General features: G+C 44.1%; 1 protein-coding gene across 1 annotated transcript; it reads left to right on the top strand.

The window, feature by feature from the left end:
* The first annotated feature begins 15,228 nt into the window (after positions 1-15,228).
* fam83fb (family with sequence similarity 83 member Fb) lies at positions 15,229-23,616 on the top strand. Its single transcript, XM_079883015.1, has 4 exons — positions 15,229-15,734; positions 19,296-19,460; positions 22,122-22,243; positions 22,356-23,616. Exons 1-4 carry the CDS (start codon positions 15,270-15,272, stop codon positions 22,963-22,965), a joined length of 1,362 nt encoding a protein of 453 aa, XP_079739141.1. The 5' UTR covers positions 15,229-15,269; the 3' UTR covers positions 22,966-23,616.
* Positions 23,617-24,322: the final 706 nt, after the last annotated feature.

Raw genomic sequence — 24,322 nt, 5'->3', positions numbered from 1 at the left:
TATTTTCTTACCAATTTTATGTTTTAAATTTGATGTGGTCAACCTTAGTACGTCCACCCTGTTAAGGGAAATATGAAAAAAGTTAGTAGGAAAATCATCTTTTTAAAAGTACAGTTTTAAAGACCATACTATTCTTATGCATTGTAAACAAATGAAACAATGAAAAACAAAGTCCACCTGTGAGTGTCCACCCTGTTAGTGTCCACCTGTGAGTGTCCACCCTGTTAGTGTCCACCTGTTAGTGTGCACCCTGTTACTGCTCACTCTTTTAGTCCATCTGTTAGTGTCCACCTGTTAGTGTTCACCTGTTAAGAGTCCACCTGTTAGTGTCCACCCTGTTAGAGTCGACACTGTTAGAGTCCACCTGTTAGTGTCCACCCTGTTAGTGTCCGCCCTGTTAGTGTCCACCCTGTTAGTGTCCACCCTGTTAGAGTCGACACTGTTAGTGTCCGCCCTGTTAGAGTCCACTCTGTTAGAGTCTACCTGTTAGAGTCCACCTGTTAGTGTCCGCCCTGTTAGAGTCGACACTGTGAGTGTCCACCCTGTTAGTGTCCACCTGTTAGTGTGCACCCTGTTACTGCTCACTCTTTTAGTCCATCTGTTAGTGTCCACCTGTTAGTGTTCACCTGTTAGAGTCCACCTGTTAGTGTCCATCCTGTTAGAGTCGACACTGTTAGAGTCCACCTGTTAGAGTCCGCCCTGTTAGTGTCCACCCTGTTAGTGTCCGCCCTGTTAGTGTCCACCCTGTTAGTGTCCGCCCTGTTAGTGACCACCAGTTAGAGTCCACTCTGTTAGAGTCTACCTGTTAGAGTCCACCTGTTAGTGTCCACCCTGTTAGAATCGACACTGTTAGAGTCCACCTGTTAGTGACCGCCCTGTTAGTGTCCGCCCTGTTAGAGTCCACCCTGTTAGTGTCCGCCCTGTTAGTGTCCACCCTGTTAGTGTCCGCCCTGTTAGTGTCCACCCTGTTAGAGTCCACCTGTTAGTGTCCGCCCTGTTAGTGTCCACCCTGTTAGAGTCCACCCTGTTAGTGTCCGCCCTGTTAGTGTCCACCCTGTTAGTGTCCACCCTGTTAGTGTCTACCGGTTAGTGTCCACCCTGTTAGTGTCCACCCTGTTAGAGTCTACCTGTTAGTGTCCACCCTGTTAGAGTCCACTTGTTAGTGTTCACCTGTTTGTCTCCACCCTGTTAGTGTCAACACTGTTAGAGTCCACCCTGTTAGTGTCCACCTGTTAGAGTCCATCTGTAAGTGTCCACCCTGTTAGAGTCCATCTGTTAGTGTCCACCTGATAGTGTCTACCTGTTAGTGTCCACCCTGTTAGTGTCCACCTGTTAGAGTCCATCTGTAAGTGTCCACCCTGTTAGAGTCCATCTGTTAGTGTCCACCTGATAGTGTCTACCTGTTAGTGTCCATCTGTTAGTGTCCACCCTGTTAGAGTCCATCTGTTAGTGTCCACCCTGTTAGTGTCCATCTGTTAGTGTGCACCCTGTTACTGCTCACTCTTTTAGTCCATCTGTTAGTGTCCACCTGTTAGTGTTCACCTGTTAGAGTCCACCTGTTAGTGTCCATCCTGTTATAGACTAGACGGATTTCAGAAAAATGGCCTTCTATAAGAAGTGAGGAGCATTTATGGGTACAAGTTGGGAACCGGCCTACCTTACATATTTCAAGGGTGCTGAATCCAAAAAAACTGGTTCTCAAGCGAAATTTTGAGTTTTTAACCTTCTAATTTGCATATCAAAATGGCCGCCAAATTGCCTATCTTGCTCAGTCGTTGGACCATTTTCCCCTAGTTTTTTTCTAAGTAGGCAATCAAGATGAGGAAATTAAGTTTCTAGATCGATAGTCAAAGGTCAGAGCAAAGATATAATGGAGGCTCACTGCCTTTTTTATGTATATATATATATATGCAAAATACCAACTTTTAAGGTGAAATTAAGCATTATTTGTGTCATTTTTTTAAGGCCGACATACATATTCAATCAATATCACTCTTAAATGTTCCCAGTGTATATATGATATGTGATGTATTCCATATTATATAATAACTAAGAAAAACACCATTGCAAGTTGTCTGAGATTTCATTTTTTTATGCAAATTAAGGCGAGACACTACAGGTGAATAGGGTAAAAATTTTAACTAGCAGATATCACCATGAAACTTTCACAGTTGATTACCTACATTAAGATGAGAAAAAAAATGTATTACAAGTTTTCTGTAATTTAATGTTTAAATATGCAAACTAGGCAATATCTAATCAAATATGCACTAATTTGCATAGATTTAAAAAAACGAAATCTGAGTATTGGATAAAGCCGGGTTAAAAAATTTTTTTCATTGTGTTCACATATTAGATGGGAAAAAAATTACAGAGGGATTTATGGATATCTACTTTTGTTATCCTGTAAATCAGAAAATACTGTCAATAGCCTTAAAAAAATGATTTTCGCCATGTTTTTTGGAATAAAATGTTATATAAATCAGGCTAGGAATAATATATTTACAAATCCCTCTGTAAATGTCTTCATAATATAACTAGGTACAAGACTGGAAAGTTTGGTGTATAGGTGCTACTGAAGTGGAGCGTCATCCATGTGGTTTCCTTAGTCTGCTTCCGAAGCCTTCACCGGCCCCAAGTAGGAGGACGGCACCGCCCGTTCCTCGAGGGAGCTGTCTCCCTGCTCAAGGCAAAGCAGCTTGACAGCAGGGAAGTCCATGATGAACCAAAAAAAAAATTAAACAAAAACACAAACAAGACGGAAAACAAAAACACCAAAGAATCGACGGCGAAAGTTAGGCTTTAATGCTCCAACAGAGTAATCCAAAGAGGTACATCCAAACACAACTACACATAGACGAGACCCAACACGAAACACAAACTGATCTGAACTTAAGTAGTTAGAGGATAATGAGACATGAACACCTGAACACAACACACACCTAAACTGAGTAATGAATCAAATTAACAACCATGAAGACAAGCTAAAGGCGGGCATACACTGTGCGATTTTTGCCCGATTTTGAGCCGAATTCTGACTCGTGCGACTCTTTTTCGGGTCGGGCCGATTTTCAGCTTTGTCGTGCGTCGTTTGTCGTGCAGTGTTCGTGCAGTGTACAGGGGGAAACGAGAGGCGATTAACCTCTCCCGACCGGCAATCGAATGGTCGGATGAATTTCTGGCATGTTAGAAATTTTGGTCGCTCCTCGTGACTATATCGCACAGTTGAAGCAGAGCTACGAACTGATCGCCCTAAACTCAGTGTTTTTCCCCTCACTGCACCTGCGCGAAAACATAAGTTTAACCATTTCATCTGCAGCTTAAAAAAAAAAAAAAAGGAAAAGAGGGAGATCTATAAGTTCTGTAGTTCAAACTAGCTACAAATTACTGTTGCTTACCTCCAGTTCGTGTTGCAAAATGGATTAACCATTACCCAAGTCTTCCAAGCCACCTGCGATACACCGTGCCTTTTTTATTAATTTGTTAAACAATGTTTTTGAAATAAAGCTGTTTTTAACTTCCATTGATGACTAATTATTGCAGTGTTCGGACTCGGACATATTATAGACTGTTAATAATTAATTATATGGCTATAATTCACTGTAATCGACCTTAATGTTTTAGACAAAAAGGAGGAAGCTTCTATGTAATATTTTATTATCCTCACAGCGCGTTGGTTATGCGCTATAAAATTATTGCGTGGAAATTTAATTATAATTGCCTATAAATTTTATAATAAAAATAGCCTAGTCCTTCCCTAATAATAATAATAATAATAATAATAATAATAATACCAATTTAATACATAAATTAGAAATGCTAAATCATCTTGATATTGATAGCTGATGCGTGTTTTGATAATATCTCTGGATACATGATATAGGCGCAACCCAGGGTTTATCGCGCTGATTCACGCATATTTCACACGTACAGTGTGAGCAGTGAAGTCGTAGCTCGATGATCGGACCGTATAGTGTGAGCACATAAATCCTGAGCTTTGGCTTTACATCGCATGCGATCTACTCGTTCAGTGTGAGTAGGTACCTTGCTGAAATCGCACAGACATCGCACAGTGTATGCCCGCCTTAACCAAGGTGAAAACACAAACAGAGTCCATGTGGAGAAAACTAAAAATAAACAAAACCAGATAACCCTGAAAGGAATACAGCTTTCATGTATTATGTGTTCTATTTATTGCTTTTTATGGCAAATTTATAAGTAAAAATAATAAAATTATATCATTGTGTTAATTCTTTTTTGTAGTTTTTGTATTATTATTCTATTAAAATGAATGAACTATCTATTAAATATGACATGAATATGAGAACAAGTGAACAAGTTATTTATTTTCATTATACCATCTAAAGTTATATAAAGTTATTATCGTCATTATTTTTTAAGGTGTAAAATAGTTATTTCTACTCTCTGGCACACAAATTCCGTCATCTTAAGCCGCTCACTCAATTTCATTTCTCTTTTCTCCATAAAGTACATGTGCCATTCACTATAATGAACAAGTGAACTTGTGACTGATTTCAGATGCATCTCAGACGAAACTGCAAAGTAAATGACAAAACTAGTCATTTACTTTGTGACAAAACTAGTCATACTTTTACTTTATGACCCACAGACAAAACTTCATAATAAAAGTCAGACAAAAACAATAGCTGAAAACCAAAAAGAGCAGAATTAGACTGTGGACCGACTAGACGTTAAAATTTAAGATATTTTTATGGGCTGGACCCACTCTCATGGAACCAATGAATACTGCTATTTGATAGAAGACTATAGTGGGCCACACATGGTTGCTGCTACTACATACAATGTGGGAGAAAGGGTTTGAGGTTAGAGAAAATATTTTTTGACACATTGTCCCAAATGTCCAAGGCTTCTGAGAGGGGGGCGTAAAACATCTCGGTTACATATGTAACCCTCGTTCCCTGAGTAGGGAACGGAGACGTTACATCATGACGACGAATGGGGTTTCGCTTAGAAAGCCTCTCATCTTTGAGAAATAAAACGAGCCAATGGCAAAGAAATGCCATGGGTCTGCGGAATTTGCATTGCGTAACTCCGCCTTACCTCATGGGTATATAAGGAAGTATGCTGGCAACATGCAGATATGTTTCTTCGCAGAGGAGCGGCAACGTACACTTTCAGGGTGGAGACTGCCTTCGGTCCAACCCTTCTTGCAGGAAGGAAAGCACGACACTGATCGGACATTTTCTGGGGTCTTCTCTGCGAGAAGAGCACCAGGTGACGAAGAGGTTCCACTTCAACGCGTAGGCATGTCTCGTGGACGATGCTCTAGCGGAAGTGATGGTAGCCACTACCGCTGGTGGTTGGGTACTCAAACCTGCCTCGTCCCGTCCAGGAGCCACACGTGGAGGTTCCAAAGATCGGGATGAGGGTGCCATAGGGTGCACCGTCCCTGAGAAAGGAGGTCGTTCCTCAGAGGGATTGGCCAGGGAGGTGCTGTCGCGAGGAGGACTAGTTTGGAGAACCAGGTCTGGTTGTGTCAATGAGGGGCAACCAAAATGACCTTCTCCCTGTCCTCCCTGAGCTTGCACAGGGTCTGTGCAAGAAGGCTCACTGGGGGAAACGCATACTTGCAAAGGCCCCGCGGCCAGCTGTGCACCAGTGCGTCCGTGCCGAGCGTGCCCTTGGTCAGGGAGTAAAACAGGTCGCAATGGGACGAGTTGTGGGAGGCAAACAGGTCTACCTGTGCGCCCCCGAACTGATCCCAAATCAGCTGAACCGTCTTTGGATGGAGTCTCCATTCTCCAGGGAGAGGCTGAAGCCATGAGAGCACGTGAGCATCTTTAACGGAAGCCTGTGAAGGGATCGGTTCAAGATGTGCAGGTCCAGGATTGGCCGTAACCCACCGGTTTTCTTCGGTACAATGAAGTAAGGGCTGTAGAACCCGGACTTCATTTCGGCTGGAGGGACAATCTCGACTGCACCTTTCGCCAGTAAGGTAGCGACCTCCGCACGCATGACAGGGGCATTGCCACCCACCATAGTGTAACGGACTCCCCGGAGGCGGGGAGGAGATCATGCGAACTGAATCGCATAGCCGAGCCTGGTGGTTCTCTCAACCAAGCGGGACAGGTTGGGAAGCTCTAGCCAGGCTCCCAAGAACTGAACCAGCGGGGTCATGGGAACCACAGACGTACCCTCGGTAGGGCAGCGAAGTGGAATGAACAGTCCGGACTTGGGCGGCGTAGCGACCCGGTGTGGGGGCACGGTCATTGCCGCATCCTGACAGAGGAGGCCAGGGAAGGACCAGTGTTCCACGGGGGGCCTGCTCTGACAGAGGTCTGGCGACAGAGAGGGACAAGAGTGGCGAGGCAGAGCGTCGCACACTGCCATCCATGGCCTCTTGGGGCTCGGAGGAAGGGGCATCAGTTCTTAGAAAAAAGATTCTCCCACGGCCCTCCACCGGGGGAAGGAGTGGTCCTGCTACCAGCTCCTGAGAAGAACTGAGCCCTAACTCCAAGCTGCCCATCTCAGGAGTGCTGCTTAGCCTGGCGTTTTGGCGGGCTAAGGGGCGGAGACGGGCGGTGCCGTCCTCCTGCTTGGGGCCGGTGAAGGCTTCGGAAGCAGACTAAGGAAACCACATGGATGACGCTCCACTTCAGTAGCACCTATACACCAAACTTTCCAGTCTTGTACCTAGTTATATTATGAAGACATTTACAGAGGGATTTGTAAATATATTATTCCTAGCCTGATTTATATAACCTTTTATTCCAAAAAACATGGCGAAAATCATTTTTTTAAGGCTATTGACAGTATTTTCTGATTTACAGGATAACAAAAGTAGATATCCATAAATCCCTCTGTAATTTTTTTCCCATCTAATATGTGAACACAATGAAAAAATAATTTTTAACCTGACTTTATCCAATACTCAGATTTCGTTTTTTTAAATATATGCAAATTAGTGCACATTTGATTAGATATTGCCTAATTTGCATATTTAAACATTAAATTACAGAAAACTTGTAATACATTTTTTTCTCATCTTAATGTAGGTAATCAACTGTGAAAGTTTCATGGTGATATCTGCTAGTTAAAATTTTTACCCTATTCACCTGTAGTGTCTCGCCTTAATTTGCATAAAAAATGAAATCTCAGACAACTTGCAATGGTGTTTTTTTTAGTTATTATATAATATGGAATACATCACATATCATATATACACACACTGGGAACATTTAAGAGTGATATTGATTGAATATGTATGTCGGCCTTAAAAAATGACACAAATAATGCTTAATTTCACCTTAAAAGTTGGTATTTTGCATATATATATACATAAAAAAGGCAGTGAGCCTCAATTATATCTTTGCTCTGACCCTTGACTATCGATCTAGAAACTTAATTTCCTCATCTTGATTGCCTACTTACAAAAAAACTAGGGGAAAATGGTCCAACGACTGAGCAAGATAGGCAATTTGGCGGCCATTTTGATATGCAAATTAGAAGGTCAAAAACTAAAAATTTTGCTTGGGAACCAGTTTTTTTGGATTCAGCACCCTTGAAATATGTAAAGTAGGCCGGTTCCCGACTTGTACCCATAAATGCTCCTCACTTTCACTTTTTGGGTACATCCCATCTAGACTATTAGTGTCCACTGTGTTTGTCTCCACCCTGTTAGAGTCCACTTGTTAGTGTTCACCTGTTTGTCTCCACCCTGTTAGTGTCGACACTGTTAAGGTCCACCTGTTAGTGTCCGCCCTGTTAGAGTCGACACTGTTAGAGTCCACCTGTTAGTGTCCACCCTGTTAGTGTCCGCCCTGTTAGTGTCCGCCCTGTTAGAGTCGACACTGTTAGAGTCCACCCTGTTAGAGTCCACCCTGTTAGAGTCCACCCTGTTAGAGTCCATCTGTTAGTGTCCACCCTGTTAGTGTCCATCTGTTAGAGTCCACCTGTTAGTGTCCACTGTGTTTGTCTCCACCCTGTTAGAGTCCACTTGTTAGTGTTCACCTGTTTGTCTCCACCCTGTTAGTGTCCGCCCTGTTAGAGTCGACACTGTTAGAGTCCACCTGTTAGTGTCCACCCTGTTAGTGTCCACCCTGTTAGAGTCCACCCTGTTAGAGTCCATCTGTTAGTGTCCACCCTGTTAGTGTCCATCTGTTAGAGTCCACCTGTTAGTGTCCACTGTGTTTGTCTCCACCCTGTTAGAGTCCACTTGTTAGTGTTCACCTGTTTGTCTCCACCCTGTTAGTGTCCGCCCTGTTAGAGTCGACACTGTTAGAGTCCACCTGTTAGTGTCCACCCTGTTAGTGTCCGCCCTGTTAGTGTCCACCCTGTTAGTGTCCGCCCTGTTAGAGTCGACACTGTTAGAGTCCACCTGTTAGTGTCCACCCTGCTAGTGTCCACCCTGTTAGAGTCCACCCTGTTAGTGTCCACCCTGTTAGAGTCGACACTGTTAAGGTCCACCTGTTAGTGTCCACCCTGTTAGAGTCGACACTGTTAGAGTCCACCTGTTAGTGTCCACCCTGTTAGTGTCCGCCCTGTTAGTGTCCGCCCTGTTAGAGTCGACACTGTTAGAGTCCACCCTGTTAGTGTCTGCCCTGTTAGAGTCGACACTGTTAGAGTCCACCTGTTAGTGTCCACCCTGTTAGTGTCTGCCCTGTTAGAGTCGACACTGTTAAGGTCCACCTGTTAGTGTCCGCCCTGTTAGAGTCCACCCTGTTAGAGTCGACACTGTTAGAGTCCACCTGTTAGAGTCCACCCTGTTAGTGTCCACCCTGTTAGAGTCGACACTGTTAAGGTCCACCTGTTAGTGTCCGCCCTGTTAGAGTCGACACTGTTAGAGTCCACCTGTTAGTGTCCACCCTGTTAGTGTCCGCCCTGTTAGTGTCCGCCCTGTTAGAGTCGACACTGTTAGAGTCCACCCTGTTAGTGTCTGCCCTGTTAGAGTCGACACTGTTAGAGTCCACCTGTTAGTGTCCACCCTGTTAGTGTCTGCCCTGTTAGAGTCGACACTGTTAAGGTCCACCTGTTAGTGTCCGCCCTGTTAGAGTCGACACTGTTAGAGTCCACCTGTTAGAGTCCGCCCTGTTAGTGTCCGCCCTGTTAGAGTCGACACTGTTAGAGTCCACCTGTTAGTGTCCGCCCTGTTAGTGTCCGCCCTGTTAGAGTCGACACTGTTAGAGTCCACCTGTTAGTGTCCACCCTGTTAGTGTCCGCCCTATTAGTGTCCGCCCTGTTAGAGTCGACACTGTTAGAGTCCAGCCTGTTAGTGTCTGCCCTGTTAGAGTCGACACTGTTAGAGTCCACCTGTTAGTGTCCACCCTGTTAGAGTCGACACTGTTAGAGTCCACCTGTTAGTGTCCACCCTGTTAGTGTCTGCCCTGTTAGAGTCGACACTGTTAAGGTCCACCTGTTAGTGTCCGCCCTGTTAGAGTCGACACTGTTAGAGTCCACCTGTTAGTGTCCACCCTGTTAGTGTCCGCCCTGTTAGTGTCCACCCTGTTAGAGTCCACCCTGTTAGTGTCTGCCCTGTTAGAGTCGACACTGTTAAGGTCCACCTGTTAGTGTCCGCCCTGTTAGAGTCGACACTGTTAGAGTCCACCTGTTAGTGTCCACCCTGTTAGTGTCCGCCCTGTTAGTGTCCGCCCTGTTAGAGTCGACACTGTTAGAGTCCACCTGTTAGTGTCCGCCCTGTTAGTGTCCACCCTGTTAGAGTCCACCCTGTTAGTGTCTGCCCTGTTAGAGTCCACCCTGTTAGAGTCCACCCTGTTAGAGTCGACACTGTTAGAGTCCACCTGTTAGTGTCCGCCCTGTTAGTGTCCGCCCTGTTAGTGTCCACCCTGTTAGAGTCGACACTGTTAGAGTCCACCTGTAAGTGTCCACCCTGTTAGAGTCGACACTGTTAGAGTCCACCTGTTAGTGTCCACCCTGTTAGAGTCGACACTGTTAGAGTCCACCTGTTAGTGTCCACCCTGTTAAGAGTCAACACTGTTAGAGTCCGCCCTGTTAGAGTCCACCCTGTTAATGTCCACCCTGTTAGTGTCCGCCCTGTTAGTGTCCACCCTGTTAGTGTCCGCCCTGTTAGTGTCTGCCCTGTTAGTGTCCGCCCTGTTAGTGTCCACCCTGTCAGAGTCCACCCTGTTAGTGTCCACCCTGTTAGTGTCCGCCCTGTTAGTGTCCACCCTGTTAGAGTCGACACTGTTAGAGTCCACCTGTTAGTGTCCACCCTGTTAGTGTCCGCCCTGTTAGTGTCCGCCCTGTTAGTGTCCACCCTGTTAGAGTCGACACTGTTAGAGTCCACCTGTTAGTGTCCACCCTGTTAGAGTCGACACTGTTAGAGTCCACCTGTTAGTGTCCACCCTGTTAAGAGTCAACACTGTTAGAGTCCGCCCTGTTAGAGTCCACCCTGTTAATGTCCACCCTGTTAGTGTCCGCCCTGTTAGTGTCCACCCTGTTAGTGTCCGCCCTGTTAGTGTCTGCCCTGTTAGTGTCCGCCCTGTTAGTGTCCGCCCTGTTAGTGTCCACCCTGTCAGAGTCCACCCTGTTAGTGTCCACCCTGTTAGTGTCCGCCCTGTTAGTGTCCACCCTGTTAGAGTCGACACTGTTAGAGTCCACCTGTTAGTGTCCACCCTGTTAGAGTCCACCCTGTTAGTGTCCACCCTGTTAGAGTCCACCCTGTTAGTGTCCACCCTGTTAGAGTCGACACTGTTAGAGTCCACCTGTTAGTGTCCACCCTGTTAGTGTCCGCCCTGTTAGTGTCCGCCCTGTTAGAGTCCACCTGTTAGTGTCCGCCCTGTTAGTGTCCACCCTGTTAGAGTCCACCCTGTTAGTGTCCACCCTGTTAGAGTCGACACTGTTAGAGTCCACCTGTTAGTGTCCACCCTGTTAGAGTCCACCCTGTTAGTGTCCACCCTGTTAGAGTCGACACTGTTAGAGTCCACCTGTTAGTGTCCACCCTGTTAGAGTCGACACTGTTAGAGTCCACCTGTTAGTGTCCACCCTGTTAGAGTCGACACTGTTAGAGTCCGCCCTGTTAGTGTCCGCCCTGTTAGAGTCCACCCTGTTAATGTCCACCCTGTTAGAGTCCGCCCTGTTAGAGTCCACCCTGTTAGTGTCCGCCCTCCGCCCTGTTAGTGTCCACCCTGTTAGAGTCGACACTGTTAGAGTCCACCTGTTAGTGTCCACCCTGTTAGAGTCGACACTGTTAGAGTCCACCTGTTAGTGTCCGCCCTGTTAGTGTCCACCCTGTTAGTGTCCGCCCTGTTAGTGTCCGCCCTGTTAGAGTCGACACTGTTAGAGTCCACCTGTTAGTGTCCGCCCTGTTAGTGTCCACCCTGTTAGAGTCCACCCTGTTAGTGTCTGCCCTGTTAGAGTCCACCCTGTTAGAGTCCACCCTGTTAGAGTCGACACTGTTAGAGTCCACCTGTTAGTGTCCGCCCTGTTAGTGTCCGCCCTGTTAGTGTCCACCCTGTTAGAGTCGACACTGTTAGAGTCCACCTGTAAGTGTCCACCCTGTTAGAGTCGACACTGTTAGAGTCCACCTGTTAGTGTCCACCCTGTTAGAGTCGACACTGTTAGAGTCCACCTGTTAGTGTCCACCCTGTTAAGAGTCAACACTGTTAGAGTCCGCCCTGTTAGAGTCCACCCTGTTAATGTCCACCCTGTTAGTGTCCGCCCTGTTAGTGTCCACCCTGTTAGTGTCCGCCCTGTTAGTGTCTGCCCTGTTAGTGTCCGCCCTGTTAGTGTCCACCCTGTCAGAGTCCACCCTGTTAGTGTCCACCCTGTTAGTGTCCGCCCTGTTAGAGTCGACACTGTTAGAGTCCACCTGTTAGTGTCCACCCTGTTAGTGTCCGCCCTGTTAGTGTCCGCCCTGTTAGTGTCCACCCTGTTAGAGTCGACACTGTTAGAGTCCACCTGTTAGTGTCCACCCTGTTAGAGTCGACACTGTTAGAGTCCACCTGTTAGTGTCCACCCTGTTAAGAGTCAACACTGTTAGAGTCCGCCCTGTTAGAGTCCACCCTGTTAATGTCCACCCTGTTAGTGTCCGCCCTGTTAGTGTCCACCCTGTTAGTGTCCGCCCTGTTAGTGTCTGCCCTGTTAGTGTCCGCCCTGTTAGTGTCCGCCCTGTTAGTGTCCACCCTGTCAGAGTCCACCCTGTTAGTGTCCACCCTGTTAGTGTCCGCCCTGTTAGTGTCCACCCTGTTAGAGTCGACACTGTTAGAGTCCACCTGTTAGTGTCCACCCTGTTAGAGTCCACCCTGTTAGTGTCCACCCTGTTAGAGTCCACCCTGTTAGTGTCCACCCTGTTAGAGTCGACACTGTTAGAGTCCACCTGTTAGTGTCCACCCTGTTAGTGTCCGCCCTGTTAGTGTCCGCCCTGTTAGAGTCCACCTGTTAGTGTCCGCCCTGTTAGTGTCCACCCTGTTAGAGTCCACCCTGTTAGTGTCCACCCTGTTAGAGTCGACACTGTTAGAGTCCACCTGTTAGTGTCCACCCTGTTAGAGTCCACCCTGTTAGTGTCCACCCTGTTAGAGTCGACACTGTTAGAGTCCACCTGTTAGTGTCCACCCTGTTAGAGTCGACACTGTTAGAGTCCACCTGTTAGTGTCCACCCTGTTAGAGTCGACACTGTTAGAGTCCGCCCTGTTAGTGTCCGCCCTGTTAGAGTCCACCCTGTTAATGTCCACCCTGTTAGAGTCCGCCCTGTTAGAGTCCACCCTGTTAGTGTCCGCCCTCCGCCCTGTTAGTGTCCACCCTGTTAGAGTCGACACTGTTAGAGTCCACCTGTTAGTGTCCACCCTGTTAGAGTCGACACTGTTAGAGTCCACCTGTTAGTGTCCGCCCTGTTAGTGTCCACCCTGTTAGAGTCCACCTGTTAGTGTCCGCCCTGTTAGTGTCCGCCCTGTTATGGCGCTTTTCCATTACCAGTACCAGCTCAACTCGACTCGACTCCACTCACCTCGTCTCGGCTCGGCTCGCTTTTCGCTCCGTTTTCCATTGCAGATAGTACCTCCACAATAGTACCTGGTCGTCATAGCGACGCCGCAGGAAACTGCTGTGACTTCTTCTACGCGACACACACCCGCTACCCACACACACAGGACAATGGAGGAAATCGAGTGTATGCTGTTTTTGCTGTTTTTTATTCAGGATACTCCGTCTGGCGCGTGCAATGATGATGCAGTGAATAGTGACGATTCTCTCTGACCAATCAGCAGTCTGCCGTGTTTGCACGTCACATTTTAGTATCGCCTCAGCTCGCTCAGAACCTCGCCGGAGGTGATATGAAAAAAGTACCTGGAAGCAGGTACAGGTACAACTTTTACACAGTGGAAAACCAAACAAAGGCGAGTCGAGCCGAGCCGAGGCGAGCTGGTACTGTGTAGTGGAAAAGCGCCATTAGTGTCCACCCTGTTAGAGTCGACACTGTTAGTGTCTGCCCTGTTAGTGTCCACCCTGATAGTGTCCGCCCTGTTAGTGTCCGCCCTGTTAGAGTCCACCTTTTAGTGTACGTCCTGTTAATGTCCACTCTGTTAGGTCCAACTTTTAGTGTCCATGTTAGTGTTACATCCATTCTTATACCACTTCTACCTTGTTATCAGTTTGTCCATCCTCTTATTATTAGAGTTGGGGTACTCGAACTCTGACTCGGACTCGAGTCCAATTTTGAATGAACTCGGACTTGCCACGCACTCGGGTGAATTTGTACTCGGACTTGACACGGACTCGGACATTATAGACTCGGAAAATTTGCCGAGTAGCCTACAGTCGAGTCCGGGCACTGGAGGACACACTATTTTATTATTCAAAAACGAAACGAAGCTAACTTTACTTACATTGTGTTGTTTCAGCGTTGAGCATTGTAGCCAATCACAGACGTATATTACGCGCATGAACGCAGTGGCAAATCAGAGGCGTTTAGAGTCACCATGCGGAGAATTCACTCAAAATGTTCAGAATCAGTGCAAGCTTTATCCTTTCGCAAATCCCCTCATAAACAACAAAGTCTAGACGCGATGTAAATAAGAGATTCACTGCAGTGCGGACAACTTCAGTGTTTATGACGAGAGTTTCAGTGAGAGTGCAGAGCGCGGTAAGTAAGTGATGGCTTAAAGGGAGCGCTATTGACGATCTAAATAATAGTTTTGTTTTTCATGCTTCTAGAGGACCAGTGGTTACATTCACACTGTAAAGTTTAAGGAGTGATAAACTGCATTTAAATGTGGGAGTGAACCCGCTAAATTATAGTCCTGTGAGTGAGTCATGAAATTGCAATGATTTGACATAGTAACCATAGCAACATGAGAACCATTGCAACATTTTGGGGTCTAATAATGTTATGATTTTTGTTACATTTATACTTTAGTCATAAGTTTACATACACCTTGCAGAACCTCCAAAATGTTATTTTTATTTATTTTTTAATAATAAGGATCATAAAAACGTTATTTTGGCTAGAGTGTGTTACTCATAGCCGGACTATATCGGGTCTATAGTTAACCTAGACGGTGAAATGACGGCTATTGCTTGATTTTAGCTTTTCAATTGAACACTCTGCTGTCTCTCACCTCATTTTTATCTGTCCCTAACAGGGTGAACACTTTTGATCTTCCATTTCATTTATTTTGTTTAATTTACCTGAGCTTGACCAGAATATTTGTTCAAATGTTTTACATGAGCCTATCACAACTACACAATTTTCTTTTTTTCACAAGTTTGATTTTCTACATTTTATGATGGCCAAAAGCAATTTTGCGTTTAAAAGACATCTAATAGTGTCCAAACACAGCCCTGACATCTAGGCTAAAACAAGGCAAAATTTGGGCTGTCAGTGAAAATGTAACAGACGTCTAAACCATCGAATCAAATGAAACCAAACACATTGTAATCACTGTTTACTTTGCTTCCATGATGGAAAATCATACATCTCGCAAGTTATTTGGGCAAAAACGACATGTAACCAAATTCAAGGTTAATTTGTTTAGAAGTGTGTTACTCACAGCTGGACTATATCGGGTCTATAATTAACCTACACGGAACCCCTGGCTCTTTTGTAGGCCTATTCTGTAAGTAAATGTTAAAATAAGTTAAAGTTAAAGTTAACCTAGACGGTGGAAGTACGGCTAATCGGCTATTGCTTGCTCCCTCATAGTTTGAGTCATTCTTGCACGAACAAAGTTCCCCTACTAGCACTGTATTTCTCGTGAACTCCACCCACCCGCGGAGCTACCTGCCCGCGAGCTCGAGCTCAGGTGAGACACTCATTCCGAGCGTCGCGTCGCGTCATGGCGGAGTCGCAGCTCGTGTGCCTGGAGGACGGGCTCATGCCCACCGCGGTGCCCGAATCCCGGCCACAGTTCTACTACAGCGAGCAGCAACGCGCCGCCCTCGAGGCGCTCCTCACGCACGGAGACGGCGCGTTCAAGAGCCTCCTGAAGGACGAGAAGAGCCAAGACTTTCTGTCGGCGCGGGAGATCAAGGCCATCACGAGCACCTTCGTCAAATATCAGCACGAGGACGACGATGGAGGGGCGTCGGAGACCCGAGCGAAACGCGACGCGAGCGACTCGATGCGCTCCACATACTGGCCTCAGATGTCGGACACTGAGGTTCCTCCACTGGACCTCGGCTGGCCCTCATCAGGGCTCTTTAAAGGGGTCACCCGAGTGTCTGTGTACACACACCCGCCCAAAGAGAACAGCCCGCACATCAAGGAGGTGGTCCGCAAACTAATACAAGAATCCTGCAAGGTCAGCGCTCATTATATTAAAGAAATATGCCTATTTTGAAATATCATGTCATGTGACTCTAAACCAAAGTCAATCACTGTAGAACGTTCTTCCAGTAACAATAATTGAATTGTAGGCTACCTTTAAATGCAATGTAAGTCGCTTAAGCGTCTGCCAATACATGTAAATGTAATAGAACGTTCGTTCAACGTTTTCTGGTCTTTAATCATGTTCTGAAAACGTCAGCACAAAAACATTCGTTGAACATTTTTTAAATATATTTTAAGTTGAACGTTTAATTTTTTTTAAACGGTGGTCCGCAAACTAATACAAGAATCCTGCAAGATCAGCGCTCATTTTATTAAATAAATAATATAAATGATAACCCAGCGAACAGGGAACGTTCTGTCAAAGTTATGAACAAACGTTTTCTGGTCTCTAATAGGCTACTGTTCTGAAAACGTCAGCACAAAAACATCATTCATGGAACGTTTTTCTAAAACATTTTATTTGGAAGCCTAATGTTTTTGTTTTTTTTATGTTCACTGTAAAAGGTGTTCAGTTCACTTACTTTTTTAGTAAAACAGTTGCCTTAAAATTATTAAGTAAATAAACTTAATGCTTAATTGAAAAAATTAGGTTATGTGAACTTAATTCCAAATTACTTAAGCATGACATTTATTTACTTAATAATTTTAAGGCAACAGGTTTCCTCAATTTTTTAAAAAGTTTTTAATACTTTTTTAGATGCTAAAAGAACAATGAAAAGTAACGTTTACATAATACTTGCAAAATGATAAAATAGCCTATAGAAAACTATGATTACCATGGTAAATACAGGGTTTCCATGGTAAATACAGGGATTCCTCATCACTATGATCAGTTTCACTTTCTCTTTTCACTCATTAGCATACTCAGTAAATGTCAGGTAAAGTTGCACCTCATGTGGTTCATATCTAAATGAACTGCTTTATTAATAATGAATATGTAGAGGCCAGATCATAAATGTCCTGAAGGTGTAGCAATAATTCCTGAGGATTCCTGCAGGATATTTTAAGATCTTGTTCAGACTTGATTTCTTCTTTGAGTTTCAGAGGAATGATCACTGAACACTGACTCACTGAACACTGACTCACTGAGCACTGACTCACTGAACACTGACTCACTGAGCAGGAAATGATGCGGCTGGTATTCTGCTTTCTGCCTTTAGAAAATCTGACACACCTTAAATAAAGAACTGATATGTCATGAATATAATGTGACAATGGCAAAATCTTCCGTGTTTTTATGTGGAATGGATTTTCTTGTTCTCAGGAACATCACAGACGAGTCACACCAGATTCCACAGAGTCTCGCAGCGAGAGGGACTTTCTCTTGTGTTCAGAGATCATTCTGCTATCTTATCAGTCTGAAGACATAAACAGTAACCCATACAGAAAGAAAGATGCCCTTACTTTATTTCCTCCTTGTTGCATTTAATTGTATTGTGGCTTTAGAAACAAACACGGACAGCTGGCAGATCAGAAGCGAGAGAGTGTTTGAGAAGGAGAAAGTGAAAGCTGTGGAAAAACATTCTTCTGAACTGGGTGTGAATCAGCTTTACATTTACAGTCAATAGTTTCAGTTGGTGTAACTGAAATCCAGACCAGCACACACACACACACACACACACACACACACACACACACACACGCGCGCCTACACACTCAACACACGCACACACTCTCTCACACACAATCATATGCTCACACACTCTCACAGACACACACGCACTCGCCCACACACTCACATGCACACACACTCACAAACTCACACACACTCTCTCACACTCTCACACACACACACACACACACACTCACACACACTCATATGCTCACACACTCTCACAGACACACACGCACTCGCCCACACACTCACATGCACACACTCTCACACACACGCGCACACACACTCACAAACTCTCACACACTCTCACACACACACTCACACACACACACACACACACACACACTCATATGCTCACACACTCTCACAAACACACACGCACTCGCCCACACACTCACATGCACACACTCTCACACACACGCGCACACACACTCACAAACTCACACACACTCTCTCACACTCTCACACACACACTCACACACACTCACACACACACACTCTCACAGACACACACGCACTCGCCCACACACTCACATGCACACACTCTCACACACACTCACACACACTCACACACACACACTCTCACAGACACACACGCACTCGCCCACACACTCACATGCACACACTCTCACACACACGCGCACACACACTCACAAACTCATACACACTCTCTCACACTCTCACACACACACACACACTCACACACACACACACACACACACACACACACGCTCTCTCTCACTCACACACTCACTCACACATGCTTACACAAACTCGGACACACACTCTCTCACACATGCTCACACACAAACACACACACACACTCACACACGCACTTTCCCACACACTCAACACACACACACACACACACATACACACACTTGCTTACACTCACTCATTCACACACACACACACACACACACTTGCTTACACTCACTCATTCACACACACACACACACACACACACACACACACACTCATCTGATCTGGAAACACACTCTTTATTCCTCTGGGCCGAGGCCATGAATTATATCAGATTGCAAAGACTTTTGAAGTCATATATATGGTGTTTTGTGTGAGAAACAAACCAGAATTTGTCAATATTCACAAAAATCTCAAATTTCATTTTCATTCAGATTCAAAACTCATACATCGATGTGTCACCAGCTAACAAACATATATTCAAAGAACATTTTTCTAACGTTCCTATTAAGTTATGAAAACATTACTTCTGAATGTTCAAAAATGTCCAGTTTAAAAAATATATTTTTTAAAATGTTTTTTCTTGGTTATGTGAACGTTCAGGAAACATTCCATTGTATCATTCTTCAAACGTTATGGAACGTTACTTTTGAATGTTCTGTGAACGTTCCGAAACAAGTAGAAACATTTAAAAAACATTCCACGAACGATGTATTAATGATGTTTATGTGCTGATGTTTTGAGAACATTATTAAAGTCCAGAGAACTGAACGAACGTTCTATTAATGTTCCTGGAAGAACGTTTGATCATAACTCTGACAGAACGTTCCCTGTCAGCTGGGACGAGCAAGGTCATTTTGGAGGTTTGGTGGTTTCACAAAAAAAGTTGTTATTCCCTCTTCATTAGTGGATTCATTCTGGACAAACACACTCTTCTGTCCTATAACGTCACATTTCCTATTTAAACAGAAACTTCACAGGAAACACTGAAGGTTGTTCTATAATGAGGCTTCAGTTCCGTCACACACACACACACACACACACACACACATACATACACACACACACACACACACACACACATCAGGATATTCTACAGAGGCAGAAGGTCACGACTATTCTTGGTTCATTTTCTCACTTGAGAAGGTTTAGCGTGACGTGTCACTGCAGACGAGAGTAAGTGAAGTGTGTGTGTGTGTGTGTGTGTGTGTGCAGGTCGTGGCGATCGTGATGGACCTGCTGACCGACCTGCAGATCCTGCAGGATCTGTTCGAGGCGTCCAAGCGTGGCGTTCCCGTGTACATCGTGCTGGACGAGCTGGGAACGCCACACTTCCTCGACATGTGCCAACGGATGCAGGTCGGAGCGAAGGAGCTTCAGGTACATTCACCTGTCCACCTGTGAGCCCTTAGATCCCGACAAATAACCGGTGTTTATCCTCATTTTCCAAGTGTCCATTCTGTCTCTATTGTGTTTATCACACACTCACACACACACACACACACACACACACACACAATACACATCATTTCAAAGCAGCTTTACAGAAAATGGAAAAATGAAAAAGTCCATATTAAAATTCACAGTGATCTGTTATCAGAGGTGACTGTCTAAGTTATGTATTTCAGAGATGTACAATTTAGCTAAAAATTTATTCATTTAAACAATGTAATAATTTAATCAACATCCAAAACCTCTTGTTCTGTAAATTTTGGATGTTGCAGACATTAGCGTTAATTAAGCTTAAAGTCGTCATGAAAGTTGTGCTGGTCTTCTCTCCTCTATTGTGTCGTATATCGAGAGAAACGCTTCTGGAACGAGAACAAATGTGGGCGGGGCTTGATTGTGTCTGTGGGGAATTGATTGGTTGGTTGTGGTTTGCTATTGGCTGTGGGCGGGGCTTGGTGGAACGGATCACAAAACACGGTTCGGATCATTTACGTTTTTTGAGCCACGGATCGGATAATTTTTCGGATCAGCAAAAAAAAAAAAGTGTATATATATAATATATAAATGGGGGGGGGGGGGTGTAACTGCTTTACATTTATTCTTTAAAGCTCACCTGAAGTGCTTCGATACCACATCAAAAACTACTAGCCTAACTGATAAAGTTCACACATTATTAAAAACAAAAACAGTCTTCTTTTTGAGATGAGTGTGTACTTCATCTGTGTGTGTACTACACTTCATCTGAGTGTGTACTTCATCTGAGTGTGTACTTCATCTGAGTGTGTACTTCATCTGAGTGTGTACTTCATCTGAGTGTGTACTTCATCTGTGTGTACTTCATCTGAGTGTGTACTTCATCTGAGTGTGTACTTCATCTGTGTGTGTACTTCATCTGTGTGTGTACTTCAACTGAGTGTGTACTTCATCTGAGTGTGTACTTCATCTGAGTGTACTTCATCTGTGTGTGTACTTCATCTGAGTGTGTACTTCATCTGAGTGTGTACTTCATCTGAGTGTGTACTTCATCTGAGTGTGTACTTCATCTGTGTGTACTTCATCTGAGTGTGTACTTCATCTGAGTGTACTTCATCTGTGTGTGTACTTCATCTGAGTGTGTACTTCATCTGAGTGTGTACTTCATCTGTGTGTACTTCATCTGAGTGTGTACTTCATCTGTGTGTGTACTTCAACTGTGTGTGTTCTTCATCTGAGTGTGTTCTTCATCTGTGTGTGTACTTCATCTGTGTGTGTACTTCAACTGTGTGTGTTCTTCATCTGAGTGTGTTCTTCATCTGTGTGTGTACTTCATCTGTGTGTGTACTTCAACTGAGTGTGTACTTCATCTGAGTGTGTACTTCATCTGAGTGTACTTCATCTGAGTGTGTACTTCATCTGAGTGTGTACTTCATCTGAGTGTGTACTTCATCTGAGTGTGTACTTCATCTGAGTGTACTTCATCTGTGTGTGTACTTCATCTGAGTGTGTACTTCATCTGAGTGTGTACTTCATCTGTGTGTACTTCATCTGAGTGTGTACTTCATCTGAGTGTACTTCATCTGTGTGTGTACTTCATCTGAGTGTGTACTTCATCTGAGTGTGTACTTCATCTGAGTGTGTACTTCATCTGAGTGTGTACTTCATCTGAGTGTACTTCATCTGTGTGTGTACTTCATCTGAGTATGTACTTCATCTGAGTGTGTACTTCATCTGAGTGTGTACTTCATCTGTGTGTGTACTTCATCTGAGTGTGTACTTCATCTGAGTGTGTCTTCATCTGAGTGTACTTCATCTGTGTGTGTACTTCATCTGAGTGTGTACTTCATCTGAGTGTGTACTTCATCTGAGTGTGTACTTCATCTGAGTGTGTACTTCATCTGAGTGTGTACTTCATCTGAGTGTACTTCATCTGTGTGTGTACTTCATCTGTGTGTACTTCATCTGAGTGTGTACTTCATCTGAGTGTACTTCATCTGTGTGTGTACTTCATCTGAGTGTGTACTTCATCTGAGTGTGTACTTCATCTGTGTGTACTTCATCTGAGTGTGTACTTCATCTGTGTGTGTACTTCAACTGAGTGTGTACTTCAACTGAGTGTGTACTTCATCTGAGTGTGTACTTCATCTGAGTGTACTTCATCTGTGTGTGTACTTCATCTGAGTGTGTACTTCATCTGAGTGTGTACTTCATCTGAGTGTGTACTTCATCTGAGTGTGTACTTCATCTGTGTGTGTACTTCATCTGAGTGTGTACTTTATCTGTGTGTGTACTTCATCTGAGTGTGTACTTCATCTGTGTGTGTACTTCATCTGAGTGTGTACTTCATCTGAGTGTGTACTTCATCTGAGTGTGTACTTCATCTGAGTGTGCACTGCATTGAGTCCTTGTTCGCAGCTTATTGTGATTAACATCAATAACTTTCAGTAGTTCTGTGAAGTGTAACACTTTAGAAAATTGATTTTTGAAATTTTTGAATCGAGACAAATCGGTAGAAGATAGAATCGTGATTCATACATGAATCGAGTTTCCCCCACACCCCTACTGAATTGTTGATTCTGATTTCACAGTGACTTTAATGGCTTGTGTTTCCGTCAGAATGTCCGGACTCGGAGCGTAAAGGCTGTCGGTCTGAATCTGTCGCTGGGAAGAATCCCGGGAAACGTCCACAGCAAGTACATGCTCATCGACGGAGATAAAGTCATGTTTGGAACGTACAGGTGAGCGTGTGTTTACAGGTGAGCGTGTGTTTCTCAGAATAATGTCTGTTGTTTCTGATATTGATTGCGCTGTGTGTGTGTGTGTGTGTGTATGTGTGTGTTAATCCTTTAGTTTCTCCTGGAGCTCTTCCCGCATGGACAGGAACATGATCACGGTGATGTCCGGGCAGGTGGTGGATTTCTACGATAACGATTTCCGAGAACTTTACGCCGCGTCGGACAAACTGGACCTCTTTAAGGAGTTTCACCTCAATAAGCCTCAAACAAACACCTTGTCCCGAGCCGCCGTTCCCAAACGACCCGTAGCGGCCACTTCCCGATTCCAGGTGAACCTCGGAGACGTTAAAGTCCCGGCACACAAATACCACAACCCGAAGTACCAGTTAGCGCTGGGACAGATCCCGACACCCACAGCGGCGGTCCAGGATTTCTTAAAAACCATGGATCCGCCCAATCCCGAGAATCCCACAGAAGAGCTGGAGAACATCACATCCGTTCCCTCTGAGACCGGGAAGGAGGAGTCCAAGAATCCCAAAACACGGTCATTAAAGTCGAAGAGGTCGTGGTGGAAGAGACAGAAGAAGGAGGCGAGTGAAGCTGTGATTGAGGAAAACACACCGGACGACGCGTCCAAACACACACTCCCCGCGGATCAGACCTCGGAGGACACCGGGAAAAAGAAGAAGAGAAGATCCTGGAACATTTTTAAAAAAGCTGAATGAGGATTATCCTTTAAATGAGCCGCTGTTTTTACCTGTGCATCTGTGCCGTCGTGTTTACAGACTGACCTCACTTTAGACTTTCTGTGTGTGTGTGTGTGTGTGTGTGTGTGTGTGGGTGTGTGACTGTGTGTGTGTGTTTTTTTGATATGATAAAGTTTTATTCCCTCATGTCACGATCCGATACACATCACGATACTGAACTCGCGATACGATATTATTGCGATACTTCAAGACATACCGTTTACAAAAAATGTACTGTTGATTAAAATGCTAAATTTGGTGTTACATTGTGTGTACATATGTTTGAACTCTTTCTCTGACTAGATATATTTAAAATAACGTAGGACACTTTTTACTGGTAACATCAGACATTTGATTATCAGGACCCACAAATATTCCCCCATTGCATTATTATACATTATATTCAACATTTTATAGTAGTTTGATGAAGGACTGACACTAAAACTCTGTTAACTATTTTTTCACACACAGTCATTTTTATTTTGGGTGAACTATATCCATGACACATATTGATGCATTTTTGCATGGTGATAATTGTGACACCCCTATCAGTGTGAGAACGCAAACGCTCCTCAGTGATGATGTGCAACGCTAGATAAAGAAGCTGAATACTGTCACATTAATCACATTAAACTGCAGCGAGGGTTCTGTACTGGGGAAGGCTGTGTTTCTGGCATCTGCATTCTGGAAACACGTCCAAAAACGAGGTATAGTGTCTTTATTCAAGATTTATTTTTGTTTATTTTTTATTTTTGTTACTAAATTTGATGAAAGAAAATGTATTAAAATAAAAATAATATAAATTTGATTTAAATAAAAAAATGTATTATACATCAGTACAGTACTATATAGAGTCGAAAAATATTGTAATATTGTAACAATAGAAAATAAATATTTTCAAATGAAGTTATTTTTTTCACTGTATAAATTGGGACTTTATACATGAAGATATACAGCTTTCGATTACACTTTATAAGGGGAAGTTCAGGGGTAGTCTGTTCAACTCAAGAGGTTTTTCTGTTTTTATTTTATTTTTGTTACTAAATTTGATTAAAAATATGCATTAAAATATAAATTTGATTTAAATAAATAAAATGCTACATCTAACAGTACAGTACTATATTGAGTCGAACATTTTTTATATTGTAACAATAAAAACTAAATATTTTCAAATTTAGTCATTTTTTCATGACATAAATTGGGATTTTATACATGAAGATATACAGCTTTCGTTTACACTTTATAATGGGGGTCCATCGCACAAAGACGATCCAAGGCTGAGTCTGAAATCGCCCCTATACCCTTGATAGGGCACTACTTGAGGGGACAGGCATTT

Source organism: Squalius cephalus (genome assembly GCF_949319135.1).
Source record: "Squalius cephalus genome assembly, chromosome: 10".
Classification (NCBI taxonomy): domain Eukaryota; kingdom Metazoa; phylum Chordata; class Actinopteri; order Cypriniformes; family Leuciscidae; genus Squalius; species Squalius cephalus.
Note: the sequence above shows the minus strand (reverse complement) of the source record. Positions and strands in the feature narration are given on the sequence as shown.

Bases quoted from the DNA above. Each gene is read 5' to 3' on its own strand.
- fam83fb (XM_079883015.1), top strand. From the start codon at position 15,270: ATGGCGGAGTCGCAGCTCGTGTGCCTGGAGGACGGGCTCATGCCCACC. The intron at 15,735-19,295 runs GTCAGCGCTCAT...GTGTGTGTGCAG, and splicing joins TAATACAAGAATCCTGCAAG to GTCGTGGCGATCGTGATGGA. The intron at 22,244-22,355 runs GTGAGCGTGTGT...TTAATCCTTTAG, and splicing joins GTCATGTTTGGAACGTACAG to TTTCTCCTGGAGCTCTTCCC.